Source organism: Mastigoproctus giganteus, chromosome 8 (genome assembly GCF_048544385.1).
Source record: "Mastigoproctus giganteus isolate SK-2022 chromosome 8, ASM4854438v1, whole genome shotgun sequence".
NCBI classification, from domain to species: domain Eukaryota; kingdom Metazoa; phylum Arthropoda; class Arachnida; order Uropygi; family Thelyphonidae; genus Mastigoproctus; species Mastigoproctus giganteus.
The window spans coordinates 89,111,139-89,138,235 of NC_143582.1; the positions used below are offsets into that span (position 1 = coordinate 89,111,139).

At 37.3% G+C, this 27,097-nt stretch overlaps 1 protein-coding gene across 1 annotated transcript in view; it reads left to right on the forward strand.

Annotated features, from left to right (window-relative positions):
- Positions 1-27,097, forward strand: part of LOC150081707 (protein strawberry notch homolog 1-like) — a 438,163-nt gene that overhangs the window by 92,198 nt on the left and 318,868 nt on the right. The window contains exon 4 of the mRNA XM_090378817.1: positions 13,972-14,065. Coding sequence (XP_090234943.1) covers positions 13,972-14,065 — 94 coding nt within the window. The remainder of the gene's footprint in view (positions 1-13,971; positions 14,066-27,097) is intronic.

A 27,097-nucleotide genomic window follows, 5' to 3' on the forward strand; every position in this document is an offset into this window, starting at 1 on the left:
AAGGTCAGGAATGACCACCACATATCCCGGAGCAATATGGCCTTAGTTGCTAATGCTCCTAAAAACCAAATAACAAATAACATAACTGCTTTAATCCTGCTCTAATCCCCTCTTATCTATACTTCTTTGCTATTGCTTTGAACAGTTCCCCAACACACCTCTACTCACCACGAATGCCAACAGTCGAATTTATCATCAGTATTTTCAGAAACTATTGCAGTAAAAGTTTGACTGTATGTTGGAAGGTGTTTTCTGTGACAGTATAGTGGTTTTGCTGCTTGTCACTTGTTTGGATGAGTGTGGGTTCAAGTTCCATTGATGATGGGTGGGGGAATTTTTGAAGTCCTCTTCAACGAAGGCTGTAGTTAGTCAGTCTCATGTGAAGGGATTAAGCTTTTCATTTTGAGTTAATTTATGTTTTTCATCCCATTTATGTCAAGGATTGTTAAAATAATATAATAATAACATCACTCTGCATGGTTTACAACGTTTTAAACTAATAGCTGTTTTTAACTGTTTTTTTACGCTGATTTCAGAAATGTTATTCCTTTTTTTCCATGTCATGTACCATTTTTTCACAAATCACTTAATTTGATATTATGAGTTCTATTATTGAATACAGCAAAGCCTCAATTAGTACGAATTTGAATAATATGAAATTCGATTTAGTATGAATTATAAAATGATACCAGACTTATTTAAATGAGTCAAAATTTGGCTAGTAAGAGTTTTTATTCCAAATGGAGCAAAAATTACACATTGGTTATCAGTAACTCACGCTGTGTTGCTCCACCACTCACTCGTCAGTCCACCTCTGCCTATTGTTGTTTGCAGATGTGCTGTTATTCTATATAGGTGTACAGTACTTCACATTTATATTACATTTATTGTATAAAGCAGTACCTGCAAAAGCTTTTGCAACACCGCTAGTCACTTTAGAGAATTTATGTGTACAGTACTGTATTAATATATTTTAAAATTTGATAAACTGCCCCTAGCAAATATGGAGAAATGGAAGAAAATTTGTAGTGCAAACAATTAAAGCACAAAATTACCCCTACCACTTTGGGAGGGCTTCAATCTCCCCTGGGATTCAACTTCTACTCTACTCTAGACCAATAACACCCACCACCTGTTTACCGAGCGAGCAACAATACAAATGCCGTTATGGCAAAGTACTTTTACCGGTAAATTTCATTGAACTTTTGTTGTGCTTCTCGTGCAGGCTTTCTTTACCTTAGCCGAATATAGTTGAAAATATGTTGGCAAACTTCAATAAGCTGGGCTGCAACATGAGTGTCAAGGTATATTTTTTGCACTCCCACATAGACTACTTCCCAGAAAATCTAGGATCAGTTATACTGAACAACAGGCTGAGAAGTTTCACCAGGACGTTAAAGACATGGAGGTGAGGTAGGATGTCAGTACGATGGCTAACTATTGCTGGATGCTGAAGAACTGTAAAGTAGAAGGATCTGCAAGAAATTCAAAGAAACAAAAATTTAACCCATCGTAGATCAGTTTTTAAAATGAAAGGTGAGTGTTTGGTGGACTTTTTACCACACTGCTCTTTTTAATAGTGTTTTCAACACTTATTTAAATATAAAAGTCTGGTAATTTGTTATAATTTCAGTGCACAAATTCTGCCAAAATTAATAAAGAATTGTGCAAAATCAATTTCATTATTTTTAACCTCTGACGGGATGGAAACATACAGAAGTCATATTTGAAATCAACATTAGAAAATGATTCCAAAATGCCCTTTTCTGAGAAAACATCAGTGAATTTTTTTCAAAATGCAGAGTAGTGCAATTATTATTATATATTTAGGAAGGTAGAAAAAATTTGAGGGCACTGACTCTATTTAAAAGTTACAGCTGACAGTTACAGGCTCCGCAAAAACGATAAGTGTTTGCCTTTTATTTCCATGATTGTTGTTTTATATTGTACTTAATACGTAGTCATATAGTTATAGTTACGCTGGTTATTTTTTATTTTAATTTAGATAAAGAGTTTTGTGGATTTTACTTACGATAGGTAAAACCGTTATTTTTGTTCGATTTTTGTAGCCATTGTTTTTGTATATAGGGAATTCAAAGTTTTTGTAGGGAATTCAAATTTTTTAATTGAGGTAGCTCTAACGCATAATTATATAGTAATACGCTTCACTGTTTCTATTTCATAGTTTCTATTCAAATACTACTGACATTTAATTTATTGATTTTATTAATTTAAACTACCATGCCCCGAACTAGAGCAGCAAAGCAACGGGCACAAAGTGGCAGGAGTGTTGTGACTCGGGGGAGAACTGAGGGGGGGCGATTCTCCAACGCGTCACAGCCTAAAAAAATGTGCAACTTGTGAAATGTTTGCCGAACTCTCTGGAACGGAACATGATATTGCCATGGGGGATGTCTTTGTGTGTGCGCGATGTAAGGAGTGTAAGGAAATCAGGCGACAACTCAGCGTTGTTATGGGCCTACATGAGAGTTTGAAGGACAGGGTGGATGCCCTCGAAGGAAATAAATTGAGGGGCCCATCAAGCTCTCAGCTGCCCACATCAACGCCAGAGCTTGCACTTGGTCATCATGCAACACAGCGGCAACCCCCAAGGCAGAATGCGCTGGTCCCACAGGAACTATTAGTTGTTGGTGACTCTATTGTCAGGGAAACGGGGAACATGCTATGTAAAAAGGATAGGTGGAACAGGACCAAGGTATGTCTGCCAGGGGCAAAGGTTGATGACGTTGTAGAGCGGATATCATCTTTCAAGGGCACAAAAGGTGATATAGTTGTACACGTTGGCACTAATGATATTAAGAGTAGGAGACCGGCAGAATTACTCAACAAGTACAGGTCACTGTTGAAAAAAAGCCGAGAATTAGGGTTGAATTTGAAAGTGTCTGCAATTCTGCCCAGACACGATAGGAGGGAGTATATGATGAGAGCCTTGTCGATCAATTCGGCCCTGGAAAGATTGTGCAAGGCTCAAGGGGTAGAATTTTTTTCAGCCTGGACTGTACTTGTTAACAGGAGAGATTGCTTCTACAGGGATGGGATACATTTAAATAGAAAGGGTGCAAGAATATTTGCTGATGCTATCGAGGCAGTGTTAGGTGGGTCGGAAAACTGCTAGCTTGGGGGGATACAAAGACTAATAGTTTAACAGTAACCGCAGGCAGAGGTGAAGGTGATTCTTGCACAACTTCTATTAGAATAAGAAGCGACCTGGAGCGAGGGGTGTTGGGGGTTTCAGGGACGGATGGCAGTCATCCTGGAATAGTTGGGTATATGGGATGTGTTAGGGTAACAAGGAATAGGCATAGGAGCATGTATGCTTGCATGTATACCAATGCTAGAAGTATAGTAAATAAATTTGATGAATTTGAAGTGTTGGTCAAGACATCAAAGGCGGATATTGTTGGGAGAGCAGAGACGTGGTGTCACAAAGATATAAGGAATGCAGAACTGGAATTTGGGGAGTACAATGTGTACAGAAAGGATAGACAGGACAGAAAGGGAGGAGGTGTTATGCTGTTAATTAAGAAAAACATAAAATCAAAAGAAGTGCATCCAGTTGATATAGATGGACAGTGCACTGTTGAGTCAGTTTGGTGTGACATAAGCACTGCAAAAGCAAAGATAAGAGTAGGAGTGTGTTATAGGCCTAATGACTCGAATGAGTACAATGAACAATTGTACAGAGAAATAGAGTGGGCCAGTAAATCAGAATGTCTTATAATGGGGGATTTTAACTTCCCAGATATTGACTGGAACTTGTGGGTTGGTCACTCACACACTAGTCAGACTTTTGTGGATTTATTGGATGATTGTTTTCTGCAGCAGCATGTTCGAGAGGCAACCAGAGAAAGTAATACTCTTGATCTGGTTATCAGCAGTGATCATTCGTGTATTAAGAATTTGCAGATAAAGGAACCACTAGGTGGCAGTGATCACAGTGTGCTGAAGTGGGATTTACTCAAAGAGGTAACTACCGTCAGGGGTAAAGGAAAGGGTTTTTGCTTCCGTAAAGGGGAGTACAGTGGTCTCAGACAGTTTTTAAATTCTGTACAGTGGGATCGACTGACGATGTTACAAACAGTAAATTCTAAGTGGGAAGCATTCAAGGAATTAATCGTGGAAGCTACTAGACTTTTCATACCGATGAAGAAATATTGTTCAAGGTTTAGGCCTAAATGGTTATCAAATGAACTAATGAGACTCGTGACAGAGAAGAAAAATGCATGGGATGCATATAAATTATCAGGCGACGCAGAAGCCTGTAGCAGATATAAGCTAGTCTGTAATCAGGTCACAAAGGAGGTTCGGCAGGCAAAGGCGGATTACGAGAAATCTTTGGCAAAAGATGCTAAGAAAAACAGCAAGGATTTCTTTACTTATATAAACTCTAAAAGGAAGGGGCTGAATATGATTGGTCCACTTGACATCGATGGTTCGACTGTTGATGATCCTGCTCAGATAGCAAACAAACTGAATGAGTATTTTGCATCTACATTCACACGTGAGGAATCATTACAGTTTGAAAATGGAAGAAGGTTATCAAATTGTAGCAGTGTGCTTAATGATTTTGTAATAACTGAGAGCAAAGTGGAGGAGAAATTGTTGAAGTTAAACATAAGAAAGGCACCTGGGGCGGATGGCATCTATCCAGTTATATTAAAGGAGGCGGCAAAGCAACTAAGCAAACCCTTAGCCATAATTATGAGAGCATCCTTGGATTCAGGGGAGGTTCCCACGGACTGGAGATGTGCAAATGTATCCCCAATTCACAAAGGAGGTTCGAAGGGTGACACGAATAATTACAGACCAGTTAGTTTAACTTCTGTTCCGGGTAAAATAATGGAGTCACTGGTTAAAGATGCATTGCAGGATCATCTAGACAAGACTGCAGCAATAATTCAGACACAGCATGGGTTTGTTAAGGGAAAGTCTTGTCTGACAAATTTGATTGGTTATTATGATGTGGTCACAAAGGAACTGGATGCAAAAAATAATTTTGATATCATATACTTGGATTTCAGGAAAGCTTTTGACACTGTTGCGCATGGAAGACTACTGTACAAATTGGAGCAGAATAGTATTAAGGGTAAGTTGCTACAATGGATAAAAGGATGGTTAAGTGGGAGAAGACAGAGGGTGGTAATCAATGGGTGCTGCTCTTCGTGGACTAATGTTATTAGTGGAGTCCCACAGGGTTCGGTGTTGGGTCCACTGTTGTTTTGTATATTTATCAATGATATTGATGAAGGTATATCAGGCTTAATGTCGAAGTTTGCAGATGACACGAAGGTTGGCAGGGTTGTTAATGACAGTAATGGCAGTGTGCTACTGCAACAGGATCTAAATAATTTGGGCAGATGGGCTAAGAAGTGGCAACTGAAGTTTAACCTTGACAAATGCAAAGTACTGCATATGGGTAGAAGTAACCCCAGAAAAACGTACCAACTGTGTGGTACTACACTTAAGGTGGTAGAAAATGAAAAAGACCTGGGAGTAATTGTGCAGTCAGATATGAAGTTTTCTGAGCAAGTAGACAGGCTGCTAGGGCAGGTCATGGGGTTTTGTCAATGATATATAGGAATTTTGCTAGCAGGGAAAAGGAGGTGATTGTCCCTCTGTATAAGGCAATGGTCAGGCCACGCCTTGAGTACTGCGTACAGGTCTGGAGGCCTCATTTTAGGAAGGATGTAGATTTGCTTGAGCGTGTACAGAGAAGAGCAACATGATTGGTGAGGGGAATGAAGGGATCCTCTTACCAAGAGAGGCTTAAGTTCTGCAAATTGCAGTGGCTGGAGACTAGGTACCTGCGCGGTGATCTGATTGAGGTCTATAAGGCCTTGAATGGGTTGAGCACGCTGAATTCTGATGGGATCCTCCCACTTGTTCAGAATACGAACCTACGGGGACATAAGTTCAAATTAAGAAAGGATAGATGTAGAATAGATGTGCGGAAATTTGCCTTTAGCCAGCGGGTGGTTAATTGCTGGAACAAACTTCCATCTGTCGTTGTGGAAGTTGATAGGTTAAATAAATTTAAGGAGGAACTGGACAGGCAATTGGAGGGTATGGTGTGATTTTTTTTTTTTGGCTGATGCTGCATAAGCTCCTACACTTGCTTTCTTGCATCAAGTGCCACTACTACTACTACTACTACTATTTCAGATTTTAATCATTGATTAATGGTTCACATGGGAAATTTGTTTTCAAGGGACACCTGTGAGGTGTTCCACTTCTGCTGGGTTAATGAGTTACTGAAATGATGCTAGAAGTAGTACTTATGCCAATGCTTTGCAATTAGACATTACTCGTCATGTATAATACATATTTGTGTTTTAATTTAATGGAAAAATTTTGATAGCCTAAATACTTTTAATATATTTTAATATTAATCTGTAGCACAGCTGAGAAGTTTCACCAGGACATCGAAGAAGCTTTGTATTGTCTATGAACATAGAATTTTCTAAACGCAAAGTTATTATTAAATAGGAAAAAAGAAAGCAAAGCCTATGAATTTTAATCATTCCACCCTCTTCCATTACCATATCTTTGGTGCTTTTTACCACATTTTTGGGGTCCTTTGATTGGATTAATATTCAATCAAAATGAATAATATTTCATGTATATATGTGCATTTCTGTTAAACTTATTCGGTTTTACAAAGTTATATTCTTTAATACATATAATTTTATAAATGAATGTTTAGTTGTTGATTTTGTATGTGCATTATAATGCCGAACAGCCAAATTATATTTCACTTCTACATTACATTTACAGTTTGAATTATTTGCCATACTCCTATTACAGTGAATAATTGAAGCAGTTCATTTTCATTTGGTCCTGCTGGAGTGAAGGTCGAAAGGTATTAGCATTAGTTGAGGCATATGATGCAAGAAAGCAAGCTTATACAGTATCAACCAAAAAAAAAAAAAAAAAATCCCTTCCCATTTCACCAATCCGGTCACTCCAAATGTTTGTCTAGTTCAACCTTTATTTAGCTTAAATATATATAAATACAATAGCTCTATGCCCCCCACAGATTCTTAAACTGAGCAAGCAGAAATATCCCCTCAGCATTGAGCCTGCTAAAACCATTCAAGGCCTTGTACACCTTGCTCAGACCACCTTGCAGGTGCCTGGTCTCCAGATGCTGCAACTTGCAGAATTTAAGCCTCTCTAGGTAAGAAAACCCTTTTGTTTCTCTCACCAATCTTGTTGCCCTTCTCTGTACTCTTTCTAGCAACTCTACATCCTTCCTAAAATGAGGCCCCCAAACCATGTACACAGTATTCAAGTGTGGCCTGACCATTGCCTTATACAAAGGGATAATCACCTCCATGTCTCTGCACAAGAGACATGGAGGTGATTATCCGGTCTAATCAAGAAGCGTGTGTAGCACACGCTTCTTGATTAGACCGGGGTTCGAGCCATCACCACCAAATACGGAGGATGCGGAAAGGTCAGGGAATGACCACCGCATATCCCAGAGCAATATGGCCTTAGTTGCTAATGCTCCTAAAAACCAAAATAACATCCATGTCTCTGCTAGCAAAATTCCTATATATCATTCACAAAACTCCAAGACCTGCTCTGGCAGCCCATCTGCACTGCTCAGAGAACTTCATATCCGACTGCACAATTATCCCCAGGTCTTTTTCATTCTCCACACTCCCTGAGTGTAGTACCACCCAGTTGATACATTTCTCTTGGGTTACTGCTACCCATATGGAGTACTTTGCATTTGTCAATGTTAAACTTCAGTTGCCACTTCTCAGCCCATCTGCCTAACTTTTCTAGATCCTGTTGCAGTAGCATACTGTTTTTACTGTCATTAATAAATCTGCCAACCTTTGTATCAACTGCAAACTTGGACATTAAGCCTGATATACCTTCATTGATATCATTGATAAATACACAAAACAACAATGGGCCCAGCACCGAACCCTGGATGACTCCACTAATAACATTAGTCCGTGTAGAGCAGTGTCCATTTATTACCACTCTCTGCGGTCTCCCACTCAATCATCCCTTTATCCATTGCAGTAACTTGCCCTTAATGCCATACTGCTCCAATTTGTACAGCAGTCTTCCATGTGCAACAGTATCAAAAACTTTCCTGAAATCTAATTATATAATATCAAAATTATTTTTTCCATCCAGTTCCTTTGTGACCACATCACAATATCCAATCAAATTGGTCAGACAGGACTTCCCCTTAACAGACCAATGCTGTGTCTGAACTATTACTGCTGTGTTGTCTAGGTGATCATGTATCACCTATTTAACCAGTGACTCCATTATTTTCCATGGAACAGAAGTTAAACTAACAGTTCTATAATTATTTGTGTTAGATGTGCAGATGTATCTCCTTTGTGAATTGGGGATACATTTGCACATATCCGGTCCATGGGGACCTCCCTTGACTCTAAGGATGCTCTCATAATTATAGCTAAGGGTTTGCTTACTTCCCTTGCTACCTCCTTCATTATAACTGAATAGATTCTATCTTCCCCACGTGCCTTTTTTTTTTATGTTTAACTTCAACAGTTTCTCCTCCACTTTGCTCTCAGTTATTACAAAATGAGTTAGCTCCCTGTTAGAGTTTGACAAACTTCTGGAATATTCCCCTTCTTGAATAATTCCTCACATGTGAATGTAGATGCAAAATACTCATTCGGTTTATCAGCTACTTGAGCAGGATCATCGATAGTCGAACCATCTATGTTAAGTTGACCAATCTGATTCATCCCCATCCTTCTAGAGTTTACATAAGTAAAGAACTATTTGCTGTTTTTCTCTGCATTCTTTGCCAAAGATTTCTCATAATCTGCCTTCGCCTGTGTAACCTCCTTTTTGACTTGATTCCAGGCTAGTTTATATCTGCCATTGGCTTCTGTGTCACCTGATAATTTATATGCATCCCATGAATTTTTCTTCTCTGCCACGAGCCTCATTAATTCATCCGACATCCATTTAGGCCTGAACCTTGAACAGTATTTCTTAGTTGGTTTAAAAAGCCTAGTAGCCTCCAAGATTAAGTCCCTGAAGGCTTCCCATTTAGAATTCATTGTTGGTAACGTCATCATTTGATCCCACTGTATAGGATTTGAAACTGACCGAGACCACTGTAGTTACCTTTATGAAAATAAAAACCCTTTCCTTTACCCTTGATGGTAGTTATATTTTAAGTAAATCCCACATCAGTACACTGTGATCACTGTCACCTAGTGGTTCCTTTATGTGCACATTATTAATGCACGAATAATCACTGCTGATAATCAGATCAAGGGTATTACTCCCTTTTTGTTGCCTCTCGAACATGTTGCTGTAGAATGCGGCGAAGGTAAAGAAAGCCTGCACTAGAAGCACGTAGAAGTTCGATGGAATTTACTAGTAAAAGTACTTTGCCGTAACAGTATTTGTATTGTTGCTCGCTCAGTAAACATACAGTGGGTGTTATCGGTCAGGAGTAGAAATTGAATCCCATGGGAGATTGAAACCTTGCTGAAGTGGAGAGGGTGACCTGACCTTTTTTCTTTAGAATCACTGGTGGACTAATGCAGTGATGTGCAAACGTATTTCGCTTGAGACCCCCTTTATTAAATATAGAATTGACGTGACCCCCCCCCCCCCCATGTAAATACAGAGGTGGGATGACCAGATTTTTAGAGAAAGAATAGCGTTTTATAAATTATAGAGTAGACAATTTTATTCGAGTACCGAGAAAGGAATAAAACATTTCTTTCTTTTTAATTTACACATTAAAATAATTGTTTAATTGAATACAGTAAAAACAACAAATCAAATTCTTATTCTTCAATTAAAATTACAAACCAATAAAAATTAACAATTACAAAACAAAATAAAAAAATGAATAATAGCAAAACAAAAAAAAATTAACAATAAGAAAACAAAACAATTAATGAGAAGGATGAGCCTGAATAATCGATAATATTTGGTCCCTATTTGGCTCAATATTTGAAATTGCTAATCTCATGTCATCTTCTGGATCAAGTCTGGAACGCTGTTTTGTTTTTATAGCTGTTAATTTTGAGAAACCAACCTCACATAAATATGTAGACCCGAAAGATACCAATATTTGTATCGCCGTTTTTGATAATTCTGGATACTCGTCTCGAAGAGAAAGCCAAAATTTTTCACAAGTTGTAATGTTGAAACGAGCACGTAATGCTTCGTCACACGACTGGTCAATAAGATCTTCCTTTTGCTCAATGGTAATTTCGGGGCATGAAGAAATATCAAAAGCAAAGGAATCACAAATCCAATACAACTTTTTTTCTGGAGAAACATGAAATCGTTTGGAAAAATTCTGAATTTGCATTGTCAGGTGGGTAGCAGCGATATCTCTAAATTGTAAAATGTCAATATTACTGCTATTAACAAAATCAGAAAAACGTGGGAACATTTCAATGTTATTACGCTCAAATTCAGTTTTCCAAAGATTAAGCTTCTTTTTGGGAGCTTCTATTTTATCACTGAGTATTAATATATTTGTTCCCCGTCCTTAATGACTTAAATTTAAATCATTAAGTTTTTCAAATATATCAACAATGTAACTAAGTTTTCCAAGCCATTTTTGATTTGTAAACAATTGGTCAATGTTGTGATTTGTATCTGATAAAAACAAAACTTAATGTTTTGAGGTCAAAAAGACGTCGCAACACGTTACCACTGGACAACCACCTCATTTTCGTATGTAAAAGAAGTGTTTCATAAGCAGATCCCATTTCATTACAAAGTATAGTGAAAAGGCTGCTATTTAAGCTTCTACTTTTAATAAAGTTGATCACACTTACTGCATATTTCAAAACTTCGTACAAATCAGTTTGCATTTCCTTCGCTACTAATGCTTCCCTATGTATAATACAATGATTAAAAACTGTATTTGGAGCAACTTCCTTTACTTTGCCCTTTAAACCTTTATTTTCTCCTGTTAATGCAGCTGCACCATCAGCACAAATCGCAACACAATTCTTTCCCATCAGATTATTTGTTTGAAAGAAAATATTTATAACATCAGAAATATTCTCACCCGTCATTCTTCCTTCCAAAGCTTTGCAAAATAGAAAATCCTCCAAAATATCTCTCTCGTAGCAGTATCTGACTAATATAATTAGTTGAACTAGGTTTGAAGTATCTGTGGATTCATCTAACTGCATTGCAAAAATTGGACTTTCTCTCAATCTATTTAATAAATTGAATTTTATGTTGTCCGCGATAACTGGCAATATGCCGCGAGACTGTCTCTGGACAGAGGAATGGTTTTTAAATCGTTGATGTACTTTTCTTCGTGCATAATTGAAATCATTTTTATTGCAGCAGGGAGAACAAGGGATTCAGCAATAGTATGTGATTTCAAATTTTTTCCTATTAAATACGAAACTTCTAATGATGCTCTTAAAGCTTTACAAGGAACTGCCATATGTTTCTTCATGAAAGATTTCTGACCTTGTATGGCATTGGCACGGCTTTTGAAAAAGGATTCAGTTTTTTTTATTAGCTCTGGATGTTTCGTATGGAAGTGTCTTTTTAATTTAACAGGTTTCATGCTTTCATTAGCCAGTTTTTTCGTAGTATATTACGCACAAAGGACGTTGCTCATCATCAACAACAATGTAGGTGAAGCCGTACTTCATAAATTCCTCTTGATATTTTCTATTCTTTTTCGTTCCTTTTGATTTGGAATATGATGGCTCTCTACCAGAAATTGGTGGTTGCACTTCACTTGAAATAACGTTAGTGTCCAAATTTTCACATGATATGATATTTCTTACCTTCGGAAGTACCTGTAGCAATATTATTGTTGTCACTCCTCGGCCTTTTTGTTCTGATTAGCCAGTTGTCCCTGGTAAAATATATATTTTTTTTCTTCTTAAAAACAACGATAATAATAATGAAACATGCGATAGAAAAAGTAGCAGAAGAATGAAAAACATCCAAGTTATATGAAGGCACAGAATTATGAAGCAGAATAAAGCCCGTGCGCAACATTAGCAAATAAATATATATAGCAAGTATATACACTTGCTATATATATTTACTGCTACTGCATATTTGCACCCCTGGCCTTTAGGCAATTTGAGAATTTGTGCTGTAGCATAGCAAGCATGAATTAAAAGCCAAAGGGATTACAGTATTTACTTCTCGATACTACTCGTTGCTGAGTTGTACTGAGAAGCTGCATCAGTCAGCCACTTTTTGTGTCCATGGTCAGTGAGCAAATTAAGGCAAATTGCAAAAGCAATAGGGTTCATTCGTATCTCAGTCTTAGTTCCAGTAGTAAGATTTCTACGCGTAAGTACTGAAAAAGTAATTTTAACAACAGGTTTAGTAACAACAATAGCTTCTATATGCACAAAAAAATAAATTTATTTAAAAATTTCCACAACCCCTTTCATTTATCCAGCGACCACTCTAGGGGTTGCACCCCACAGTTTGTGCACCACTGGACTAGTGGATAAATTGTTTATTAAGAAAAACAAAAAAAAAAAAAAAGGCAAAGGAAGCCCACATGAGAAGCACAGCAAACTTCGAAAAAGTTTACCGGTGAAACTATGTTACAAACATTTTTTACGACACCAGAACTTCCAATATGACTCTGTCGTGATTCAGTTAGTTAATACAATTAGTGATTCTAAAGAAAAAAGGTCAGGTTAACCCTCACCCCACTTCGGGAGGGTTTCAATCTCCCGTGGGATTCAACTTCTACTCCAGACCGATAACACCCACCGCCTGTTTACTGAGCGAGCAACAATACAAATGCCGTTACGGCAAAGTACTTTTACTGGTAAATCTCATCGAACTTTTGCATGCTTCTCGTGCAGGCTTTCTTTACCTTAGCCTAGAATGCAATCCTCCAATAAATTCACAAAGGTCTTGCTAGCGTGTGAGTGACCAATCTACAAGTTCCAGTCAGTATCTGGAAAGTTAAAAGCCCCCATTACAAGACATTCTGATTTACTGGCCCATTCTATTTCTCTGCACAACTGTTCATTTTACTGATCAGAGTCATTAGGCCTATAACTTACTCCTACTCTGATTTTCCCTTTCCCAGTGTTTGTGACACCAAACAGACACGACATTACACTGCCCACCGACATCTGTTGGATGCACTTCCTTAGATTTTGTGTTTCTTAACTAATAGCATAACCCCCTCCTCCCTTCCTACCCTGTCTATCCTTTGTGTACACATTGTACTTTCCAAATTCTAATTCTGCACTTCTTATATCTGTGTTACACCATGTCTCAGATATCCCAACAAAATCTGCCTTTGATATCCTGATCCACACTTCATCAAGACATCAAAGGCAGATAGGAAAGCAAAAAAACCCTTGGAGGATTATTTTCTGCAGCAGCATATTCGAGGGGCAACCAGAGGGAGTAATACCTTTGATCTGATTATATTCAGTGATTACTGATTAACTAAAAATTAAATTTAATTACCATGAGGTAATTAAATTTAATTTTTAGTTAATTTAGAATGATTAGTTATGAGGATGCATGGAAATAAAAGTGAAGAATAATTCGGCTGTTTGGCATTATTATGTATTTTTTCTTTATTTTTTTAAACTATGATGATTATGAATACTTCATTTTAAAAAAAAAAAAATTAGGTATGATGTACCCTGTATTCATAGCCAAGACCAGGGTTGCATTTAAGAGGTGTCTTTATACACAAGGCTAGAAGGGGCCCAATAGCAAAAGGATATAGTGGATAAGTCCATATGATTTAGAGAGGAGGGAATACATTTCAGAATAGCTACCTCACCATGGAATTACCCCCTCCTGTATCTGCAAGTATCTTCTACACAATGTGATTACACTTTAGATAGGCTTTCTGCTTTTCCCCATGTTAATGTATTACTGGCTGTAATGATTATATGTTTCTTTGATACAATTTCACATTTGTTACATTGCAATTAATATTTTCAGCCTAATTTAGCACCAACTCCTGTAGAAGAGCCAGAGGAGGAGGAAGAAGAATTAGGTCATGCAGAGACTTATGCTGAGTATATGCCTTCGAAGTGTAAGCTAGAAATTTTTCATTATAATTATATAGTTGAATCTCATTAATACAAAGTTCAAGGAACCTAAATTTTCATGCTTTGTAATAATAAGGCTTGTAGTAACGAGGTCCCCCAAAAGTGTCAAAATTTTACCATTGGTTGGTTTTTTTTTTTTTTTTTTTGATACATTAGCATTAGCATTAGTAGAGGCATATGATGCAAGAAAGCAAGCTTATTCAGCATCAGCCAAAAAAAAAAAAAAAAAAAAACCCTCTCCCGTTTCACCCCTCCGTTCGTTCGAAATACCTGTCCAGTTGAGCTTTAAATTTGTTTAGGCTATCAACTTCAACAACAAGTGATGGAAGTCGGTTCCACCAACCAACCACCCGCTGGCCAAAGGCAAATTTCCGCACATCTATCCGACATCCGTCCTTCCTCAATTTGAATTTATGCCCTCTGAGGTGATTATTCTGAGAAAGATGAAGAATCCCATTGGCATTGAGCATGCTCAAACCATTCAAAGCCTTATACACCTCTATCAGATCACCTCGCCGGTGCCTAGTCTCCAGACTCTGTAATTTGCAAAACTTAAGCCTTTCTTCGTAAGAGCAACCCTTTGTTCCATTTACTAATCTTGTTGCCCTTCTCTGTACCCGTTCCAGCAGCTCTACATCCTTCTTGAAATGAGGCCTCCAGACCTGTATACAGTACTCAAGATGTGGCCTAACCATTGCCTTATACAAGGGAATAATCACCTCCTTATCCCTGCTAGAAAAATTCCTGTATATCATTGACAAGACACCATGAGCTACTCTTGCAGCTCGTCTGCACTGCTCAGAGAACTTCATATCTGCCTGCACAATTACCCCCAGGTCCTTTTCATTCTCCACCACTGTCAGTGTAGTACCGCAGAGTTGATACATTGCTCTGTGGTTACTGTTACCCATATGTAGTACTTTACATTTGTCAATGTTAAACTTCATTTGCCACCTCTCAGCCCATCTGTTCAACCTTTCCAGATCCTGTTGCAGCAGCATAGCGTCAGTAGTGTCCTTAACGACCCTGCTAACCTTTGTATCATCTGCAAACTTAGACATTAAACTTGATATCCCATCATCAATATCATTCATAAACACCGAAAACAACAATGGACCCAACACTGAACCTTGAGGAACTCCACTAATAACATTAGTCCACGTTGAGCAGTGTCCATTGATTACCACTCTCTGTCTTCTGCCACTCAACCATCCCCTTATCCATAGCAGCAATTTGCCTCCAATGCCACACTGCTCCAATTTGTGCAGCAGTCTTCCATGTGCAACAGTATCAAAAGCCTTTCTAAGATCCAAATATATAATATCAAAGTTATTCCCTGCATCCAGTTCTTTTGTGACTACATCATAGTATCCAATCAAATTGGTCAGGCAAGACCTGCCCTTAACAAAACCATGCTGCGTCTGAGCTATAACTGAATTCTTGTCTAGATGATCCTGCAGTGCTTCTTTAACCAGTGCCTCCATTAATTTACCTGGAACAGAAGTTAAACTAACAGGTCTATAATTACTTGTGTCAGCCTTTGATCCTCCTTTGTGAATTGGAGTTACATTTGCACATCTCCAGTCTATGGGTACCTCCCCTGAGTCCAAAGAAGCTCTCATAATTATGGCTAGGGGTTTGCATACTTCCTTTGCTGCCTCCTTTAATATAACTGGATAGATCCCATCCATCCCAGGTGCCTTTTTTATGTTTATCCTCAACAATCTCTCCTCCACTTTCCTCTCAGTTATTACAAAATCATCCAGCTCACTGCCAATGTTTACTTTACCTACATCATTCTCCTTCCTGAATAACTCCTCATGCGTGAATGTAGATGCAAAATACTCGTTTAGATTGTTAGCCACCTGAGCAGGATCCTCAACTGTTGAACCATCAATATCCAGTGGACCAATCTGATTCATCCCTTTCCTTCTCGAGTTCAAGTATGTAAAGAACTCCTTTCTGTTTTTCTTTGCATCCTTTGCCAAGGATTTTTCGTAGTCTGCCTTTGCCTGCCTAATCTCCTTTGTGACTTGGTTACAGACCAACTTATATCTATCATAGGCTTCCATGTCACCCATTAATTTGTATGTATCCCATGCATTTTTCTTCTCTGCCACATGTCTCATTAGTCCATCTGACAACCATTTAGGCCTAAACCTTGAACAATATTTCTTAGTTGGTATGTAAAGCCTGGTAGCCACCAAGATTAGTTCCTTGAATGCTTCCCATTTTGAGTTTGCTGTTGGTAACATCATCAGTTGGTCCCACTGTATAGAATTTAAATACTGTCTCAGACCATCATAGTCGCCTTTACGAAAACAAAAACCCTTCCCTTTACCTCTGATGGTAGTTACCTCCTGGAGTAAATCCCACTTCAACACACTGTGATCACTGCCACCTAGTGGTTCATTTATCTGCAGGTTCTTAATGCATGAAGAATCACTACTGATAATCAGATCAAGAGTAATGCTCCCTCTTGTTGCCTCACGAACATGCTGATGTAGAAAACAATCATCCAATAAATCCACAAAAGCCTTGCTAGTGTGCGAGTGACCAACCCACAAATTCCAGTCAATATCTGGGAAATTAAAATCCCCCATTATAAGACTCTCTGATTTACTGGCCCACTCTATTTCCCTGTACAATATATTATTATACTCATCAGAGTCATTAGGCCTATAGCACACTCCTACTCTCAATTTTGATTTCCCTATGCTTATGTCACACCAAACTGACTCGACACTGCCCTGTCCATCGATGTCAACTGGCTTCACTTCCTTTGACTTTATGTGTTTCTTAATTAATAGCATAACCCCTCCTCCCCTCCTGTCCTGTCTATCCTTTCTATATACATTGTATTCCCCAAATTCCAGTTCCGCATTACTTATATCTGTGTGACACCACGTCTCTGATATCCCAACAATATCTGCCTTTGATGTTTTGAGCAATACCTCAAATTCATCAAATTTACATACTATATATCTGAGAATAATATCAAAAATAAATGAAAAAATAAATTAATAAAATAAAATAATAAAAAAACCAAAAATAAATAAAAAAATGACAACAAAAGCCTTGTTGTAATAGTAATAGGAATTACACAATTTTTAAAGATTTTATTTTATTTGTAAGATAAACTAAGAGAAAGCAATTAACGGAAATGAAAATATTGTACAGTATATATTTTGATATATACAATATTTTAGTATCATAGTAAAAAGAATTACAATCTTGATATAAAAGGAGTCATACAAACCATTAACTTTTTAATAAATTAATCTAATTTAAAGAAAGAATCCAATGTTGTTTGAACAGTTTTATTCTATATGCATTTTTAATTACAACACAGACATTATCAAATGCAATAGTTGTTTCTTTATCAAACTACTACAGGCCAATATTCTCTATTATGCTCAGTGCCTTTTGGGCATCTTTTTTTTTATTTATTTTATTTTTAGGTGGCAATGTATGTGCTTCTTCTCTTTCATTGGTAAACATAATTATCATTGTTTTGCTTGGTGCTCAGCAGCTCTTATGGTATTGGCAAACTCTTAAAATTCGCCAACAAAATCTGTATGCTCTTTCAAATTCCCCCATTCCTCAATATTGCTATAACATTCATCTGCTGGACCATGTTTTTCGATGATATTCTTTCCAAAGCCACTATTTCTGAAGCAAGTTGATTATTACACTTGATGCAATACTGTCCCAAGCAATAACAAGATTACGGATAACATCCAAGACATTCCAATTTGTTTGCAAATTGTTCCCTCCTATATTGCGGATAAAGTACCTTTATCAGGCAGGCTCTATATGCTCTCTTGGGGTTATAAATAAAGCCTTGATCCAATGGCTGCATAACACTGATGATATTGGAGGCAAAAACAGCAGCCGTATATTTGTCAACTTAAGTGTCTCGGTTTTTGGTTTTTTTTTTAGGAGCATTAGCAGCTAAGGCCATATTGCTCCGTGGATATGCGGTGGTCATTCCCTGACCTTTCCGCATCCTCCGTATTTGGTGGGCATGGGCTCGAACCCAGGTCTAGTCAAGAAGCGTGTGCTACGCACTGCTGCTCCTGCCCACCTGGATACGGAGGCGCCAAGTGTCTCGGCAGAATGTGATGTATAACGATCTAGAATCATCAAAATGTTCCTTTTTTTCTGAAGCCATTCATCTGTCCACTTTTGATAACCAAACTGAAAAATTGACTGTAAGCCAAGCACTTCTATTCGCCTAATAATCACAGGGAAGTTGGTTAATTTCTTTAAAACATCTTGGCTTGGAAAACTTACCAATCACAAGTGGGTGTAGTTTTGTATTGCCAATTGAATTGCAGCACAAAGAACAGTGAGTACGTTTGTGTACTTAATTTTCCACCATGACAAGACAAGACCCGCTATCGGACAGCAAATGTTTTGTTTGATAGCAAATTATAAAATAAACCTGTCTCATCAAGATTAAAAATATTTTTTGGCCTCATATTTTTCAAGAATGGACCGTACAGAGCACAACCAGCAGAGGAGACAGACAAAGACGCTGGGGCCCTTTAGAGCCCCAGCATCTTTGGCTGTCTCCTCTTTTTTGCAATTTTCATTAATTAAGTAGGGTCCCAAACATGTTCTTTGCCGCCAGCCCGAAAGTGGGTAGCTACGCTACTGACAACCAGTCTCTAGCCATTTCTTTGTCAACCAATTCAGACTCGCTACAAACATTGCGCAAAACAAAGTTATTCCTATATAATTTTTAGCAACGACCAATGAACTGGTTTAAGTTAAACTTTATTAAAATAAATAAATACATAAATAAAATACTGAAGCAGATATAAAATAAAAGAGTAAATGCATTAAAATAAAAGTTAAAAATATTTATATAAATAAAAATAAAAAGCAATAAAAAAAAAAAAATATATATATATAAGTGGGTATTCAATGTAACTATAAAGGTAATGTTTAAAGAGTTACATATGAAAAAGGTATACAGTTGATGAAATGGTTTCAGTGAATGCAAAATTAAGAAATAGGTAGGTATGACAGATGCACCTAAAAATGCAAAGCAGCATTAAAGGATGCAAGAGTAAATATAAGTAGTATTAAAAAGTTGTATTAATATATTGAATTAAATATGCATAAATGGATGTGATAGTTATACAAAGTGCAAGCAACTAGCAGGGTGAGGAAAATAGAAAAAGAAGTGTAGTAGATTTATGGAAGTTGTAGAATGTTAAAATCCTAGAGGTTATGATAAATTAAGAAAAATTATGGGCTGAATTACCAAGCCAATATAAGATGGGGGAACTGTGAAGGAAAATTAGTACATTAAAATAATAAAATGCAAATAAAATGGAAATGGAAATAAAAAAAAAATTAACATGAAAATGTTATAGCTGTTGTCAGATGTGCGGGGAACATATTTAGAAAATGTCGAATATAGGTAATGCAAATATGCATGATCTGCTGTCATCAGAAATAATTATTGATACGTGATCAGGTATTTCATCAGGGGACTACACCTGACCATGTATCAGGAACTGCGTTTCTATACTTGTCCATAGTAGTAGAAGAAAGGTGGATGGTCAAAACAAGTCATGATAAAGAAATTAGCACTTTCTAATGCAGTATGGACAAGGTAGTCCCAACACTGTGTAATTTATTGAAGTATAAATAATTTAGTTAAAATAGAAAAACGTTAAAATGAATATGTATTTTAACAGTCATTATTTGTATTTTATGTATTCAGAATATGTATTTATTTTAATAATCAGGTGTAAATTAACTGTGGCAAGAAGGTGAATGAGACCAAGAAAAATATATATGTATGTGTGTGTGTGTATATATATATATATATAACATAAAAACTGATTCTTTTTCTTGGTCTCATTCAAATTCTTTCCACAGTTAATTCACACCCGATGCTTCCTGTGGTTTCTTCTAGTTTTAAATGTTTCCATGGAATTACTATGTATTCTCGGTTTTTTTTTTATTTCCATTTCCATGTTATTTATATCCCTGGAATTTATATCACTTCAAAACTGGATTCTTAACTACTACCATTGGATATAATGTCTACTGATTTTCTTTCCTTGGTTGCATTTACTTATATTTCCACAGAAAATCACACCTAATACTACCTGTGGATGTGTGTATTTTATATACACTGAATTATTATTTTCTATACTTTAAATGTTTCCTTGGAATCGTTTCATTACTCATGGGCTTATTGCATGTTCTTTTAATATTAGATCCTTTACTACACCATATTAGGATCTCAAGTCACCATGTTACTTTTCCATGGACTTAAACCAGTTATTTTTCCTTGGATGTATCTGCATGCAAATTTGAATGGATTATCAATTTATTTATATCTTTAAATATTTACAATTTGTATTTTCTTTCTCTGATACGTTTAATATTCAGCTTATTACAAAGTAACCCAATCTTTTGGTCTACTTGTATATGGTTTTTGACATAACATTCACAGTAATGTTTAATCGTGTATGACTTTATTACATTTAAAGCTGTACTATTCCAATCGCATCTCTCACTTTTTCCAAAGCTTATTATAAATTATCTCCATGCACTTGTATTCTAAATACAACAATAGAAGTCACTACATTCCCGCCTTTTTTAAATTTCCATGCTGCTTACTATTAAGTCCGCTTTGCTGCTATAAATTGCTCTAATATGTAAATATATTGTTCACTTGGTTGAAACCTGCTTGCATTCAGCTACTCTACTGAATTGATGCACTTCATCTCTCTGCCTTTTTCCCCACCAGACTGGTTTTCACTTCGCACTACTTGAAATGTTCCAGGTATCGTACACGTTTGCTTTCTTATTTTACTTTCGGTTTCGTTTTAGATTTGTTTTATCAACATGTTTAACACATATATTTCTATACAAGCTTTTGGTATTAGCTCCCTTTTATACTAACACTTACAAATACTTAACTTGTTGACAGGAGAGACTGCCTCTACAGGGATGGGGTACACTTAAATAGATAGGGTGCAAGAATATTTGCTGATGCTGTCGAGGCAGTGTTATGTGGGTCAGAAAACTGCTGTCTTGGGGAAATACACAGACTAATAGATTAACATTGGCCACAGGCATAGGCAAAAATGATTCTTGCACTGATTCTATTAGAATGAGCAGTAGCCTGGAAAGCAAGGCAATGGAGATTTCCAGGACTGCTGGGAGTCATAGTGAAACAAATAAATACATGGGCTGTGTTAGGTGTTATGTTGTTGTTGTTATTTGGTTTTTAGGAGCATTAGCAACTAAGGCCATATTGCTCTGGGAATATGCGGTGGTCATTCCCTGACCTTTCCACATCCTCCGTATTTGGTGGTGACAGGCTCGAACCCCGGTCTAAATCAAGAAGCGTGTGCTACCCACTGCTGCTCCTTCCCACCTGGCTACGGAGGCGCCCAGGCTATGTTAGAGTAACTATACTCCTAGTATTGTACTCCAATGCCAGGAGTATAGTTAATAAATTTGATGAGTTTGAAGTGCTAGTCAAGACATCAAAGCCATCTATTGTTGTGATATCAGGGACGTGGTGTCACACAGACATAAGCAGTGCAGAATTGGAATTTTCAGGACAGAAAGGGAGGAGGGATTATGCTGCGTTAGTTAAGAAACACATAAAATCTAAGGAAGTGCGTCCAATTGACATTGGTGGACAATGCAATGTTCAGTCTGTTTCATGTGACATAAGCACTGGGAAAGGAAAAATGAGAATAGGTGTGTGTTATAGGCCTAATGAATCTAATGAGTATAATGAGCAATTGTGCAGAGAAATAAAATAGGCCAGTAAATCACAATGTCCTATGGCGCCTCCGTAGCCAGTGGGAAGGAGCAGCAGCGCGTAGCACACGCTTCTTGATTAGACCGGAGTTCGAGCCTGTCACCACCAAATACGGAGCATGCGGAAAGGTCAGGGAATGACCACCGCACCGGAGCAATATGGCCTTAGTTGCTAATGCTCCTAAAAACCAAACAACAACAACAACAACCAAATACGGAGGATGTGGAAAGGTCAGGGAATGACCACTGCATATCCCGGAGCAATATGGCCTTAGTTGCTAATGCTCCTAAAAACCAAATAACAAACAATGTCCTATGATGGGGATTTTAACTTTACAGATATTGACTGGAACTTGTGGATTGGTCACACGCACACTAGTAAGACTTTTGTGGATTTATTGGATGACTGTTTTCTACAGCAACATGTTTGAGAGGCAACCAGAGGGAGTAATACTCTTGATCTGATTATCAGCAGTGATTATTCATGCATTTAAGAATTTGCAGATAAAGGAACCACAGGGTGGTAGTGATCACATGTGGGAATTTTCTGATGTGGGAATTACTTAAGGATGTAACTACAATTAAGGCTAAAGGGAAGGGCTTTTGCTTTCATAAAGGTGACTACTGGGTCTCAGATAGTTTTTAAATCTGTACGCCAGGTGGGAAGGAGCAGCAGTGCATAGCACACGCTTCTTGATTAGACCGGGGTTCGAGCCCGTCACCACCAAATACGGAGGATACGGAAAATCAGGCAATGACCAACGCATATCCTGGAGCAATATGGCCTTAGTTGCTAATGCTCCTAAAAAAAACCAAACAAACAAACAAACAAACTAAATCTGTACAGTGGGATCAACTGGTGAAGTTACCAACGTGAATTCTAAATGGGAAGCCTTCAGGGACTTAATTTTGGAGGCTACTAGGCTTTTCATTCCAACTGAAAAATACTGTTCAAGGTTTAGGCCTAAATGGATGTCAGATGAACTACTGAGGCTCCTGGCAGAGAAGAAAAATGTATGGGATGCATATAAAGTATCAGGTGACTCAAAAGCCTATGGCAGATATAAACTAATCTGTAATCAGGTCACAAAGGAGGTTAGGCAGGCGAAGGCAGATTACGAGAAATCCTTGGCAAAGGATGCAAAGAAAAACAGCAAAGAGTTCTTTACTTATGTAAACTCTAAATGGAAAGGGATAAATCAGATTGGACCACTTAACATAGATGGGTTGACTATTGATCACGCTCAGGTAGCTGATAAATTGAATGAGTATTTTGCATCTTCATTCACACATTAAGGAGTTATTCAATGAGGGGAATGCCAAAATCACTTGGATATTAAACCTGATATAGGTATATCAGGTTTAATGTCCAAGTGATTTTGTAATAACTGAGAGCAAAGTGGAGGAGAAGTTAAACATAAAAAAAGGCACCTGGGATGGATGAGGTCTATCCAGTTATATTAAAGGAGGCAGCAAAGGAAGTAAGAAAACCTTTGATTTGATACTATTATGTGGTCACAAAGGAACTGAATGCCAAAAATAATTTTGATATATAAATTTATAAATGATATTGATGATGGTATATCAAGCTGTTGTTATTTGGTTTTTAGGAGCATTAACAACTAAGGCCGTGTTGCTCCAGAGATATGTGGTGGTCATTCCCTGACCTTTCCGCATCCTCCGTATTTGGTGGTCACGGGCTTGAACCCTGGTCTAATCAAGAAGCGTGTGCTATGCACTGCTGCTCCTGCCCACCTGGCTACGGAGGCGCCGGTATATCAAGCTTAATGTCTAAGTTTGCAGATGATACAAAGGTTGGCAGGGTTGTTAAGGACACTGCTGACAGTATGCTGCTGCAACAGGATCTGGAAAGGTTGAGCAGATGGGCTGAGAGGTGGCAAATGAAGTTTAAAATTGACAAATGTAAAGCGCTACATATGGGAAACAGTAACCCCCCAGAGTAACGTATCAACTCTTTGGTACTACACTGACAGTGGTAGAGAATGAAAGGGATGTGGGGGTAATTGTGCAGGCAGATATAAAGTTTTCTGAGCAGTGCAGATGGGCTGCAAGGGTAGCTCATGGTGTCTTGTCAGTAATATACAGGAATTTTTTTAGCAGGAATAAGGAGATTATTATTCCCTTGTATAATGCAATGGTCAGGCCATACCTTAAGTACTGTATATAGGTCTGGAGGCCTCATTTCAAGAAGGATGTAGAGCTGCTGGAATGAGTACAGAGAATAGCAACAAGATTAGTGAATGGAACAAAGGGTTGTCTTATGAAGAAAGGCTTAAGTTTTGCAAATTACAGTTTCTGGAGACTAGGCACCAGCGAGGTGATCTGATAGAGGTGTATAAAGCCTTGAATGGTTTGAGCATGCTCAATGCTGATGGGATTCTTCTTCTTGCTCAGAATAATCACCTGAGAGGGCATAAATTCAAAATGAGGAAAGACAGATGTAGGATAGTTGTGCGGAAATTTGCCTTTAGGCAGTGGGTAGTTGGTTGGTGGAACAGATTTCCATCCCTTGTTGTGGAAGTTGATAGCCTAAATAAATTTAAGGCTCAGCTGGACAGGTATTTTGAACAAACGAACGGGTGAAATGGGAGTGGTTTTTTTGGCTGCTGCTGCTTAAGCTTACTTTCTTGCATCGTATGCCTCTACTAATGCTAAATGCCAAAGCCCAAATGGTTGGGCCTCAGAACCCCAGCAAACTCTTTTAATTACTTTTTCTATGCTTTTTATCTTTCTGCTGTCTATTTGTAATTTATTTCCGTTTGTTGAACTATTAGTGCAATAAGAGGGTGAAACGAACGTTCTACTAATCTACTTCTATTGCTATTTTTCTTCTTTATTTATTTAAAAAACTCCTTTTTCCCTTCCCCTTGCTCAGTTTAATACCTCACCCTTATAACATTTGCTTGTTCTAAATTGATTTCTTATCTACACAAAATTAAATCCTACAATAAATTATACATATTCATTTTAACATTTTTCTATTTTAGCTAAATTATTTGTACCTCAATAAATTAGTGTTGGGACTACCTTGTCCATACTGTATTAGAAAGTGCTAAATTTCTTTATCATGACTTGTTTTGGCCATTCACTTTTCTTCTACTACTATGGACAAGTATAGAAACGCAGTTCCTGATACATGGTCAAGTGTAGTTCCTGACGAAATACCTGATCACATATCAATAATTATTTCTGCTGACATCAGATCATGCATATTTGCATTTCCTATATTCGACATTTTCTAAATATGTTCCCCACATATCTGACGACAGCTATAACATTTTCATGTTAATTTTTATTTTTATTTCCATTTTATTTGCATTTTATTATTTTGATGTACTAATTTTCCTTCACAGTTCCCCACCTTATATTGGCTTGGTAATTCAGCCAATAATTTTTCTTAATTTATCATAACCTCTATGATTTTAACATTCGTCACCTTTCATAAATTTACTACACTTCTTTTTCTATTTTCCTCACCCTGCTAGTTGCTGGCCCTTTGTATACCTAGCACATCCATTTATGCATATTTATTGATATATATATATATTTTTATTTTATTTATGTATTTATTTATTTTAATAAAATTTAACCATCTGAGAATAAGTAACATTAGTCTTCTCCTCAGGTGAAGCGTTACTTATTCAAAGTAGTGCAATATCATGGCAACTCGTTGTGAAGGTATTCACAATATGAGATATAACTTAAAACGATGCCGCTTTGCTAATATTCTGTTCATTCAGATTTGGCTATGTATTATTGATGCTTTCGCACTATACTTATACATAAAATTTAACTTAAACCAGTTTGTCAGTCATTACTAGAGATTATATAGTGATATGGCCTGATGGTGAAGGCCTGTTTTCCAAGTTATTCCTGTCTTTAAAGCCAGCCACTGCTGCATATGAAGTTGCTAATTCCATGTTGCTGAGCTAGATAATTTGCCTTTGCTTACAAAATCCGATCTGATATTGGCAAATTAGATACAGGCATTTGTTGGTACCACTCAAAGTTTTGTTTCAAGCTCTTTGTGTTTTGCACCAAGAATTCATTTCCTGTTTTTTGTCGCTGCTCTAGTAGTTTTTTTCGGGTTTTCAGTATTGTAGATAATGTAGATAAAGGAATGTTGTATTTTCCTTTGAAATGTCCGTTTTGCTTTGTTCCATCCTATCAGCATCTTGTGTAATTTTCAGTTTAATTCTGTCCATTTACATTTTGTCGTCATACCAGTGCTAGATGAGATTTAATATAAACAAACTTTAAATTAATTTAAAGGCACAAGTTCCAAAAAAGACATCAGCTCAGATAAAATGTCATGAAAATTAGATTATACTGTAATGTAGCAAAACTCTCTTTGAACTGGTGTAAATATTGCAACAGGCCTTAATCCTGTGGTGAGTGAGGGAGTCTACATAAACAACTTAGAAAAACTGTTTTTATTCTTTTGTTAATTTATCAGCTAATCTTTCACAATGTGTTTCAGAGTGCACTTACATTTTAGCTACCCTACACCAGTTTTGTATTACACAAAAGTAAATTCTAACAAGTCAGTGCTATCCTTTGGGAAGCAGAGAACTGGGTGGCCAGAAGCAATAATCAGACAACTGTGCCAAGATTTGTATTAAACAATCAAAATGACAATATTTATTTCTCACAGGGTGAAAACAAACTTTGTAATACATATTAACTAAATTTTGTAATAAATGAATATATTTACATATCATAGGGGAATGGTTTATACACGTACTTTGTATAAACAGAGTTTGTACAGGATGGGTCTCGGTAAATAGTATAATAACAAGTGGCCCTGCAGATCGGAAAGTGTGGTGGTGCCACTTGTCTTGTCCAACTGGAACACAAAAGTATTCCAGTTACCACGAATCATTGGCTTGTGCAGGTGCATATTCAGGCTGTGGAGGCCTACGTGCATGAGAAGAGTGTTATGGCCGTGCAACATGAATTGTGCCATGGAAGCGACCGCTATTTCTGTGTTCCTGACCGAAGGACGATATCAAGGTGGGTGAAACAGTGGCGACAAATGGGTTCAGTCACCGATAAGAAGCGTGAAGGTTCTCAAAAGACAGTGCATACACCTGACAATGTCCAGCGAGTCCGTGAGGCTCTGCAGCAAAGTTCCCAACAATATTGCTAGTTTAGTTTTCAAGAACTCAAAGTAAATTTAAAAGCATCAC